Below are 13,145 nucleotides of genomic sequence, written 5' to 3'. Positions count from 1 at the left end.
CATTCAACCTATCAAAGGTGATAGTGATAATATCTTTACCATCGGGATTATATGATACCTTTGCTGGAGTGTAAACCTCACCAGAGTCAGCCCTATCAGATATAAAAGATCAAATAAACTCTTCAAAAATTCCAAATCAACCAGTTCAAGTGGACCCCACCACGTAAAAAAAAGCCACAATTAGGGCAGTTATACGATGTGCGTAGATCAAATGGTCCAGAAAATCCAACAAGGTAATTAAATTCAGAAGAAAAAGTGCATTGGAACTTGCACCAGGGCTGATGTCAGCAAGAGTGTAAATGATGTCAGCAGTAACAATTCTGGAATTTTGGCGCACACCTCCAGATCAGCATAAAAGAGCCTCTTTTGGCTGTTTAGAACATTGGAATATGTTCTTAGAAAAGTAGGACCAGTAATCCTAGGGTTATGACAGAGAAAAAAGGAGAAAATTTTGGATTTTTGCAAGCTAGTAACCAAAAACCTGGAAAAAGATCTTCCTTTATGTAGATTTCTGCTTCAAAGAGGAAAAAAACTCACAAAAATCCTTTCCAGATGCGATCTACTGCTCTAATACCATGTAAAAAGTAAGAAGAAGAAAGTTTGAAGAGAGAGAATGAGAAGGAGAGAACTTGGAGAAGAGAAATTGAGAAAATAAACTGAAAATTTGTGGCTGGACTTCCTCCTGCTTCTATTTATAGATTTAGGGTTGAGTAGGTAGGGTCAATTTACAACATTGCCCCTACTTTAAGTAAAAACCCTAATTCTCTATATCTCCTATTCTATGTGTCCCTTTTACATGAAAATTGGTTTGTAGACATAGTTTGACATGTAGAATAAGATTACATCAAGATATATAAATAACGACAAGGTAAAATAACCAAAATGCCCATGTTCTTGTTTTTCAACACATATTATGTTTTTATCTTATATGATGTCTGTTAGGTAGGCAATGTCTTCATATGCCTATGGTTCATTTTTCATTCATTTTAGAGGTGTATTTTAGGAGATATGTAAGTTTATGTTTTGAAGGGTATTTTTGTGTTTTATGTAAAAATCACTTAAAATCCTGATTGAAAGAAAAGTGGGCATCCTTTTTGAGGCACGTACTCCAAGGCAGAAACAACTGCTCCTCTCCAAGCTCTTCTTCTTTTATTTCACTTCTTTTTCACCCAAATATTAGATTTTTCAACTATTATTCTTAAAATTTGCTATATGGTGCAGGACTTCACTGAACACCTTGCTGCACGATCGGAAGCTGTTATTAGTCGGTTTAATTCATTGAAAGTAAGCTTTATACCAACTTTACGATTTGTGTGAGTTTTGATAACATGTATTAGTGAAAAAGATTTGTGCCTGTTGCGATTGTGACATGATTACTTGTATTAACTAAGCTTGTTTTGAGGAAAATGTTACTTTGCACTCGTTAGAGTTGGACCAGTTCCTACCCAGATGACTAACTGCGGTTAGAAGGCCAACTAATAAGCACAAAATTCCTTCAGGCTTTAACTGATATGGGACTATTCTCCTGCACACAACAGCTCTCACTTAGCTTGTGACGTGAAAGACATGCAATTATAGACTAGGGAGTTTCTTTTTACCTACCGGTACTCTCCTTTACATGCTGGCTCCACACCTGGAGGATGTTATTCACTCAGCTTATAGTGAACACATGCAACACAAACATGGGTTTGAGTTTGCTTTGATATTATATTAAAGTTGTGTCCAAGTCCATCCTAAAATACCAGTCAAACTTAAAGAGGTTTCTTCATACTAATAACTAGATTTTTCTTAAATTAACCTACCTGGGATTATTCCTTCTAAGACTCTCCTTCATCTCCAGGCGTAAATAAATGGACAATGTGTATTAAACATGGACAACATGTTGGGTATAAAATGAAGAGACACAAACTGACTCAAAAGAACAAACATCCTTTTCTGATACTATGTTAAAGTTGAGTCCATGTCTATCCCTATTGAATTTAGTAGGCTTTATTTCAACTGGTAACCAAAAGATTTTGGCTGATATTAACCTGTGTAAGTTTATTTCCACTAACAATACTTATCCAGTTTAATTTGTCCTTAATGGTTATTAGCTCATACTGAGTTTACTCTATACTTACTGGAAAAACTGTTCGACTGTAGGTCAAAATGATGGATTCACTCCTGAAAAATAAGGATCAGATGCAAGGTATTTGCAAATAAAATCTTTTATTCCTTGCTGTCATCATTTTGGAATTGTAACAACATCAAATGTCATATACAGAAGCCAAAGAAGAGGTTCCAGTGGAGGAAGAACGGAGTTATGGGTCCCTTATGATGGAAACGTTGACCACAAGTTTAGAAGGTCGAATAGACCATGTGCTTCAAGTGAGTAACCTATTCAATTGCTGTTCCATTATACCAAGAATTACACTTTTTGTTTTAAGTTGGTGACAGTAAGTCCAACATAATCCAGAGGATCCAATTTACACGTGGTCCTGTTGTTGATTACCTCCATCACATTAACTTCCACCAATGACGTGCATTTCATTAAAATGCTTCCAAATTTATCCTCTTCATGCATTTGGTTGGTAAATTTCTTTGAGAGTATTATTCTTTTTGTTGGCTATGCAGGATAAAACGTTCGAGCATCCATACCTTCAAGCAATTGGAGCACATACGTGAGTAGCTACAACATTCTTCTTTAACCACTTGTATCCATGAGCTAGCGCTTGCTCTCTTAGATGCGAGAGAAAAAGAAAAAAAAGGTATCATAAAATGAAGCATCACACTCCTAGCTGGAAGACCACTGCATTTGTGTTTGCTGAGTCAGCAAATCTGCCCAGATCAGTGTTGTCTGACTCAACAAACATGCAATGCTCTTCTACGAGATGATTTACCCTTATGTTTGAGTTGTTGTTTAGCACATCCTTATCCCGAAGTGTATTTCAATGGCAAATCTAGCCCTTACAAAAGGGGAACAAGGTTTCCTCATTTTGTTCGCGTTATCGAGTGGAAGTATACCACTGAAATCCTGTTTGAAAATTTTCAATAGCGTTTCTCTTACAGATGTTAATGCTTTGCAGCAACTATTGGCGAGATCCGGACACTGCATTGTTTATTCTCAAACACCTATATGGAGATATAGATGAAGAGCCTGATACTCTGGACGCATTTGGTTTAAACGATGCAGATAAGCCCTTGGGCCTGGTCTATGAACGTGATGCTATGGATGAGGAGCTCCCACTTACATTCTCTGATAATACTTCACGTAGATCATTTTCCAGGAAAGTAAGATGGTTTATGAAGAGGACAGGATCTAACTGAGGAGCTCCCACTTAACATTCTCTGATAGTACTTCACCTAGATCTTTTTCCAGAAAAGTAAGATGGTTATTGAAGAGGACAGGATCTAACTGAAACACCTATGGTGATTCCATGTAATGGCAAGTGTAGTTTTACATGCTGTAGCTCTATTTGTACAATCTGTATATATTGATCTTTTTGTTTCTTCTTCCCACGCGGTGTAGTTTTTCTTTTCTTCACGTGTATAGAGAATTACGAATGATGGTTAGCGGTCGAATTTAGTGAGTTCATATTTTTACAGAAGACAATCAGTTCCAAAAAGAAGGCAAAGATTGTTTGTTGTAGCCGAAAATTACTTTAATTGATCGACATTATATTTATGGTAGGATGAACCAGATGATAAGTTTCATATGTAAATATGTTTGGTTACCAAAAGATCTAGGAATTACGTTATGAGTTTGAACTGTAAGAATACTTTTAACTAGAATTTTGAAACCATATATGATATTTAAACCAAAATCGTACCTCCTGACATGGCATTAATTTTCGGCGAACAGAGCTTCTCGGCTAGCGTCTCCGGTGAACAGAATGTCTCGTCTATCACAAAGGTTCATCGATGGCAACCTCTGTTAGACTAGATCCCCTTTTATAGGCTCCTCTCCATCAAAGGAGACCACTAAACGATAGGAAACCGAAAGGTCATAACCGGTGACCACCATCAGTGGAAAATCGTCCGACGGATGGGTTACTTAAGTGACGGATGGTGAACCGTCTAGGTGACGGTTTGTGAACCATCTTACATTCTCCTACTTGACCCATACGTCTACTTAATATGTATCATTGATACATCTTCATGAATGTTTTCCATAGATATAATATCCTTATACTCAAACAAAGAAGATTAAATTACATGAATCGTGGCGGTAAGTCCTTTAGAGAAAGTATTACCTTCCACGTATTACAATGCAACTGTCTCCTTTCAATCAGAACCTAATGTGACACATTTCTTTATGAATGAACTTTCATAATGCTCATTCAGGATCATCTTTTATTGTCATTCTCTAAACTTTTATGTATACAACCAAATAAGAGAAGACACAAATGAACTTCATGGAGTTTTTCATTGAAAAAATTGCGATACAAACATAAAGGGAATCTCAATTACAGAAATTACTTAATAGAACTAAGTTCTATATGTTCAACATGTCCCTTATAAACAGCAGGTGGTAGACCTTTTGTGAACGGATCAGCGATCATTAATCCGGTACAAATGTGTTCCACAACCACCTTGTTTGCTTTGACATGCTCTCGAATAGCTAAAAAATTTATGTCAATATGTTTACTACGACTTCTGCTCTTATTGTTCTTGGCAAAAAATACTGTTGCGAAATTGTTGCAATAAATCCTTAATGGCTTAGAAATGGTGTCAACAATTTTAAGCCTTGAAATAAAACTCCTCAACCATATAGCCTATGATGACGCTTCAAAACATGTTACAAACTCTGTTTTTGTGGTAGAAGTAGCAATCAAAGATTGTTTTGCACTTCTCCAAGAAATGACCCCTCCAGCTAATAAGAAGATGTATCCCGATGTCGACTTTTTTGAATCAAGGCAGCCAGCAAAATCAGAGTCTGAATATCCAATCACTTCCAAATAATCAGATCGTTTGTACGTAAGCTTGTAGTCTTTAGTTTCCTGAAGGTATCACATGACTTTCTTTGTAGCTTTCCAATGGTCCAAACTGGGATTACTTTGATATCTGCCCAACATTCCCACTGCATATGCTATGCCAGGTCTTGTGCAAACCTGAGCATACATTAAACTCCCAACTGCAGAAACATATGGAATATATTTCATTTGTTCCCTCTCTAAATTATTTCGTGGACCTTATTCCAAACTTAATTTGTCACCTTTCATAATAGGTGCAATACCAGATGAACAATTATTCATACGATATCTCTCTAGAATTTTGTTGATATAGGCTTCTTGAAACAATCCTAATGTCCCTTGGGATTTTTCTCTATCAATCTTTATGCCTATGACATAAGTAGCTTCGCCTATATCTTTCATATCAAATTTCAACGAGAGAAATCATTTGACCTCATTAAGTAATCCTAAATCACTTGAAGCAAGTAGAATATCATCTACATATAGGACTAAGAAAATTATTTTGTTCCCACTAACCTTATGGTATATACATTGATCCATAACATTCTTCATAAACCCAAATGATGAAATAACATCATGAAATTTTAAAAACTACTAACGGGAGGCCTGTTTGAGTCTATATATAGATTTCTTAAGTCTACAAACCAAGTGAAATGAAACCCTAGACCCTAAACCCTAAACCCTCTGAAATGAAACCTTCAGGTTGTTTCACGTAAACCTCTTCTTCTAGGTCTCAATTGAGGAAAACCGTTTTCACATCCATTTGATGTAACTCCATACCAAAATGAGCTACTAATGCCATAATTATCCGAAATGAGTCCTTATTTGAAACATGAGAGAAGGTTTTGTGATAATCAATGCCTTCTTGTTGAGTAAATCCTTTGGCTACAAGTCTTGCCTTATATCTTTCAATATTGCTTAAAGAGTTTCTTTTGGTTTTGAAAACCCATTTACAGCCAATGGCCTTCCCCCCTTTAGGCAATTCAACAAGATCCCAGGCTTGGTTGTTAGGCATTGAATCCAACTCTTCCTTCATGACAGCATTCCATAATGTGGATTTTTGTCCACTCATGGCCTGTGAAAACGTAATAGGATATCTTCAGCACAAATGTCCATGTCAGATTCTTGAAAGTACACTTCATAATCTGAAGAGATTGCAGGTTTCCTAACTCTTGAAGATCTTCTTAAGGGTACTTCAACATGTTCAGGTTGAGAATGTTGAGTTACCTAATCTATAAGAGTAGCCTCATGATGAGATGGTTCTTCAACTATTGGTTGTCGAATCCGGATGATTTTTATGAACAACAACCAATCTATTCGAATTTTTAGAAGCAGGTGGAGTACTTGTATGCTCCTCAAAAACTAAGTTTCGAGGTTGGCTACTCCCACTAATCTCATCATTCTCAAGGAACCTTGCATTCTTAGATTCGACAATTCTTGTCGAACGAGATGGACAATAAAATCTGTATCCTTTAGACTTTTCTGCAAAGTTAATGAAATGTCCACTGACTGTTCTAAAGTCTAACTTTGTCTCATGTGGATTGTAAAGTCGAACTTCAACTGGACAACCCCAAACATGTACATGCCTTAAACTAGGTTTCTAACCTTTCCATAATTCGAATGGCATTTTATGAACCGCCTTGGTGGGAACCCTATTGAGTACATAGACTGCAGTTTGGAGAGCTTCACTCCACAAAGATAATGGGAGATCGGAGATACTAATCATTCTCCTCACCATGTCCATTAATGTTCAGTTTCTTCTTTCAGCCACACCATTTTGAGACGGTGAGCCAAACATTGTGTATTGTGGCACAATACCTTGTTCCTCAAGAAACCTTGCAAAAGGACCAAGCAATTGTCCTCTTTCAGCATACCTTCCATAATATTCACCACCTCTATCTGACCTCACGATTTTGATTTGTTTACTTAATTGTTTCTCTACTTCTGCTTTATAGACCTTGAAAGCATATAGCGCTTCACTTCTATCATAAAGCAGGTAGAGATACATATATCGTGTATGGTCATCAATAAAGGTAATGAAATACTTCTGACCATTGAAACATGGACCTGAAATATCAGTGTGTATGATCTCTAAGACATCAGAAGTCCTCCTGGCACATTTCTTGTACTTGTTGGTTTGTTTTCGTTTAATGCAATCCACACATGTACTAAAATCAGTAAAATCAAGAGCCTCAAGGACTCTATCCTTAACTAATCTTTTAATTCTATCAATGGAGATATGACCTAATCTCCTATGCCACAACATGGAGGATTTCTCATTTATAAGAGTACTCTTAATGCCAACATTAATACCATGCACAGTAGTAAGACTGCAATCAAATGTAGGATTTAAAAGAAGTTTGAATAATCCTTCTTCCAAAATGCCATTTCTAACAAGAAAATGGTCTTTATACAAATGAAGGGAATTTCCAAGGAAATTAAAACTAAATCCAAAGGGTAAAAGTTTGGAAACTAAGATCAGGTTTCTAGAAAACGATGGAGCATAAAATGTCCTTTCAAGGTCTAAGACAAAGCTAGTATTTAGGACAAGTCTGAAAGTTCCAACCGTCTCTACATGTGAACCCATCTTGTTTCCTGAATAGATGGAACATTCACTTGGCGTTGGTTTTTGTTGGTTCAAGAAACCCTGCATGGTGTTGGCAATATGGATTGTAGTACCAGAATCAATCCACAGTGTGTTATAAGAAGTATGAGTCATATTGGATTCAAAACACACTAAGGAACACATTTCTCCATTTAAGGGAACAATAGAGGAATCAAAGGCTGGGACAGATAAAGTTTGAAGAGCTGCAAAAAGTAGATATCAAGCTTACTAACACATGTAATGAAGCAAAATTTTGAATATTTACCTATATAAATAATCCAAAAAAATAAATTAGCGTGTCATTATAATCTTTCCTGTGGGCTTAGATTATAAAACAGATGTGATTTATGTCTCTTTATGATGGGACCTAGAAATTTGTTTGTCAAGGAATATTCTAGGCATGTGGGCAACTAGAATTTTTTTTAAAATATTTCTTTCCTATCCTAATTAATCACGTAAATATGACATTTACCCTGTGGGGTTAAATTATTATATCTCCATGATTAATCACAATTTTTTATGTCAATAACATTATGTGACTAAACTTAATGTCACTAGACATTTGCATAATTAAGAATGTTGTGGCAATTACTCAATTATTTAAATGTATAAAAAAATATGACATAAAAATAATTGACTAAAATGAATGTCAATTAATAATCCTTAGATTTAGGTCAATATAAAAATATGCATAAAAAACTGAAGTATGCATAAAACCTAAATAGATTTATTTTGCACAAATATTAAAAATTCATAAAAAACATGTTACTACAAGTTTAATCTATATTTTACGTGTATCCAACGATAACACATAAAACCAGATAGCTTAATGGTCACAACGGCTTTTACCTGTGTCCTGCACGCGGGTTCGAATCCCCGCTGGCCCAGGAATTTTAATTCTGTCGACCGAGTCAACACGGCAAGCTGGCGGCGGCGGCGGGTCTTATTAGCAAGTTGAGCCAAGTCGAAACGATTCAACCCCGCCACAACTCAGCACATTTGAGGCAACCAAATCAACTCGTTTCATATAGCCCAACTAGCGCAACCGGTACGAGTTGACTCAGCCAACTCGATTGAGTCAAATCATTTTTTAAATGAAACTTACTTACCCAAGTTTCAATTTTTTTTATTTACATGTGCTGGAGGTCGTCTTCAACCTCCAGCCATGCGCAGAGGGACGCTCGCCTTCCATAGGCGGCCCTCTACCGGACGTCACCTCCCGTTGGACTTTGGCTGCTGTTGTCCGACTGTGACGTCAACCGACGCACAGTGCCGAGTGAGACGCCGGTTGGCTCCACAACACCGGCGCTCATAGAGAACTCCTCTCCACGGAAATGAATCCATATCAGAGAGGGAAGCTCTGATACCACATGTAGGAATACTTTAACTAGAATTTTGAAACCATATATGAAATTCAAACCAAAATCATACCTCCTGACATGGTGTTAACTTCCAACGAACATAGTTTCTCGGCTAGCGTCTCCAGCGAACATAATGACTCGTCTATCACAAAGGTTCGTCGATGGCAATGTTCATGCATACCTTTGTTAGACCAGACCCGCTTTTATAGGCTCCTCTCCCTCAAAAGAGACCACTAAACGACGGGAAACCGAAAGGTCATAACCGACGACCACCATCAGTTAATCGTCTAGGTGACAGTTCGTGAACCGTCTTACATGAACAAGTCTTCAACTTTGGATACGATCATGAGATCATCTTTTATTTTTTACATGAGTTGGCCGGCACTGGCGAGCAGGACACTTCAGATGCCAGTCAGAATTTTGTTAAAATCGAATTTCTACAATCCATCCTGAAATTCATAAATAGAATGTAAACGGAAGCATGGATGTTTACCTCCAGTCAAGACGATTGATGTTCCAGAAGTTGCAAAAGAGTGTTTCGTATATTCAGAAGTTTTTTTATGATAAGACATACTGCCTCTGTTAGACCAGATCCGAATTCCTTAAACTCATATTTTATCATAAAAAAATGGAGTGGTTACAATTGCCCATCTTCCCTACATCTGAGGGGATAATGGGTCAATCTTGAAAAGCAGGAAACTGCTAATATTCTCCCACTTGACCCATTCAATACTTAATACGTACCATTTAATATTTATACAATCTCAATTTTTTTGCCCATAGACATAATATTTTTATACCCAAACAAAAGAATTTAAATTGTATGAATCATGACAGTAAGTTCTTTAGAGCAAATATTACCTTTCATGTATCACAATGTAACTTTCTCCATTTGAATGAGAACCATATGTGGTACATATATTTATAAATGAACTTCCAAATGCTCACTCAAGATCATCAAAATTTAAACGTACATTGTCATTCTCTAAACTTCATATATACAACTAAACAAGAGAAGACAAATATGAAATTAATGGAGTTTTTTTATTGACAAAATGTGATACAAAGTAAAAAGGTATCTCAAACACATACAAATTACATAATAGAACAGAGTCCCGTATGTTCAACATATCCCTTATAAGTAATGGGCGGTAGACCTTTTGTCAATGGATAAAAAATAATTAATCTAGTGTTGATGTGCTCTAAAACCACTTTGTTTACCGTGATATGTTCTGGAATAGCTAAATACTAAAATGCCAAAAACACTACAGTGGAATTATCGCAATAAATGCTCAATGGCTTCGAAATTGTGTCAACAATTTCAAGTCCAAAAATAAAACTCCTTAACCATATAGTTGGTGATGTCACTTCAAAACATGCTACAAACTCTGCTTCTATGGTAGAAGTAACAATCAAAGATTGTTTTGCATTTCTCCAAGAAATGGCGACTCTAGCAAATAAGAAAATGTTGACTTTCTCAAGTCAAGGCAACCAGTAAAATCAGAGTTTGAATATCCAATCACCTCCAAATGATCTGATCGCTTATATGTAAGTTTGTAGTCTTTAGTCCCTTGAAGGTATCGTATGGCTTTCTTTGTAGCTCTCCAATGGTCCAAACGTAGGTTACTATGATATCTGCTCAACATTCTTATTACATATGCAATGTTAGGTCTTGTGCAAACCTGAGTATACATTAAATCCCCAACCGCGAAAGCATAAGGAATATTTTTTATTTGTTCCCTCTCCAAATCATTTATGGAACATTGTTCCAAACTTAATTTGTCAACCTTGACAATAGGTGCAATACTAGACAAACAATTCTTCATATGAAATCTCTATAACACTTTATTTATATAAGTTTTTTGAGACTATCTTAATGTCCCTCGGGATTTTTCTCTCTTTTAATCTTTATGCCTATGACATAAGAAGTTTCACCCGATATCTTTCATATCAAATTGCATTAAGAGAAATCGCTTAACCTCATGAAGCAAACTTAAATCACTTGAAACAAGTAGAATATCATATACATATAGAACTAAAAAAATTATTTTGCTCCACTAACCTTATGGTATATAAATTGATCTATGGTATTCTCCCTAAAACCAAACGAAGAAATAACATCATGAAATTTTAAATACCATTGGTGGGAAGCTTGTTTTAGCCCATATATAGATTTCGTAAGCCTACATATCAAATGATCATTCTCCCTTTGAAATGAAACCTTCAGGTTGTTTCATGTAAACCTCTTTCTCTAGGTCTCCATTGACGAAAACCTTTTTCACATCCATTTGATATAACTCCATATCAAAATGAGCTACTAATGTCATGATTATCCAACATGAATTCTTCTTTGAAAAATAGAGAAGGTATCGTAATAATGAATTCTTTCTTGTTAGGTAAATCCTTTTGGCTACAAGTCTTAACTTATATATTTCAATATTACCTAAAGAGTCTCTTTTGGTTTTAAAAATCCACTTATAGCCAATGGCCTTCCCCCTTTAAGCAATTCAACAAGATCCTGGACTTGGTTTTTAGCCATTGAATCCAACACTTCCTTCATTGCATCCCATAATGTGGATTTATTTCCACTCACAACCTGTAAAAACGTAATAGGATCATCTTCAACACTAATGTCCATGTCAAATTCTTGAAAGTACACAACATAATCTAAACGAGTTGCAAGTTTCCTAACTCTTGAAGATCTTCTTAATGTTACTTCAACATTTTCAGGTTGAGAATGTTGAGTAATTGGAACTATAAGAATATTCTCATGATGATGTGGTTCCTCAACTATTGGTTGTTCTTGATTAATCAAATCTTTATGATTATCTTGAAGCACAACCAATCTATGTGAAGATGTAGAAGCAAATTGATAGTTGTTATGCTCCTCAAAAACTAAGTTTTGAGGTTGACTACTCCCACTAATTTCATCATTCTTAAGGAACCTTGCATTCTTAGATTCCACAATTCTCGTTACATGATATGGATATTGAAATTTATGTCCCTTAGACTTTTCTCTATAGCCAATGAAATTTCCACTAACTGTTCTAGAGTCTAACTTTGTTTCATTTGGATTATAAATTCTAACTTCATTTGGGCAACTTCAAATATGTACATGCCTTAAACTATGTCTCCAACCCTTCCATAACTCAAACGGTATTTTATGAACTGCTTGCCTTGGTTGGAACCCTATTTAGTGCATATGTTGCAGTTTTTAGAGCTTCACTCTACAAAGACAATGGGAGATCGGAGTTACTAATCATACTCCTCACCAGGTCTATTAGTGTTCAATTTTTACTTTTAGCCACACCATTTTGAAATGGTGATCCTGACATTATGTATTGTGCCACAATACTTTGTTCCTCAAGAAATCTTGCAAATGGACCTGACAATTGTCTTTTTTAAGTGTACCTACCATAATATTCACTACTCCTATCTGACAACACAATCTTAATATATTTGCATAATTGTTTCTCTACTTCTGTTTTATAGACATTAAAAACATCTAGTGTTTCTCTTCTATCATAAAGCAAATAGAGTATAATTATCAATAAAAATAATAAAATATTTCTGACCATTAAACACGCATTGTAATGACCTGAAATATCAGTGCGTATAATTTTTAAAACATCAGAAGTACTCCTAGCACTTTCTTGTACTTGTTAGTTTGCTTTCACTAAATGCAATCCACACAAATATCAAAATCAATAAAGTCAAGAGCCTCAAAGACTCCATAATTTACCAAATTTTTAATTCTATCAATGGAGATATGACCTAATCTCATATGCCACAACATAGAGGATTTCTTATTTATAATACCACGCTTATTACCAATATTTTGTAAGACTACATGTGTACCATCATCATGAGTCGTTGGAAGGGCCAGGGTTGGGGCTCCCACCCCCTCCCTCATGCAAATTTGAGGCCGAATCAAAGTTTTTTGTTAAAAAAAAAAAAATTAAATATGAACATATGATATCATCTTGGGTTTAATTAGTAGAATAATCGGGTTGAATCGATCACTTGGCTTAAGTGAGGTTTTATGACATTAGTCGATCTTAATAAATTAGTGGGATAATTACCTTCATGACCCTAAGACAGCAAAAATATTTATATTGCCCTAATATTTAAATTAGAATAATGAATTATATACCTTGAAAGTGCATCTCCATATTTGTACATTCTAATGAAGGGGTTTATCTAACTATTGAAGATACATGCATTTTT

At 35.6% G+C, this 13,145-nt stretch overlaps 1 protein-coding gene across 1 annotated transcript in view; it reads left to right on the top strand.

Moving 5' to 3' along the window:
* The window catches only part of LOC137945446 (phospholipase SGR2), a 73,817-nt gene extending 70,197 nt beyond the window's left edge, over window positions 1-3,620 (top strand). The window contains exons 17-21 of the mRNA XM_068791340.1: window positions 1,222-1,284; window positions 2,143-2,188; window positions 2,264-2,367; window positions 2,614-2,660; window positions 3,066-3,620. Of these exons, the coding sequence (XP_068647441.1) occupies window positions 1,222-1,284; window positions 2,143-2,188; window positions 2,264-2,367; window positions 2,614-2,660; window positions 3,066-3,306 (501 nt within the window). The 3' untranslated portion in view covers window positions 3,307-3,620. The remainder of the gene's footprint in view (window positions 1-1,221; window positions 1,285-2,142; window positions 2,189-2,263; window positions 2,368-2,613; window positions 2,661-3,065) is intronic.
* The last annotated feature ends 9,525 nt before the right edge of the window (window positions 3,621-13,145 follow it).

The sequence above is a fragment of the Aristolochia californica genome, unplaced genomic scaffold (genome assembly GCF_029961685.1).
Source record: "Aristolochia californica isolate CCGP_79_NKW_82.1479 unplaced genomic scaffold, dmAriCali1.0.hap1 SCAF_12, whole genome shotgun sequence".
Classification (NCBI taxonomy): Eukaryota; Viridiplantae; Streptophyta; class Magnoliopsida; order Piperales; family Aristolochiaceae; genus Aristolochia; species Aristolochia californica.
The sequence above is the reverse complement of the archived record's forward strand: the minus strand, read 5'-3'. Positions and strand labels throughout refer to the sequence as shown.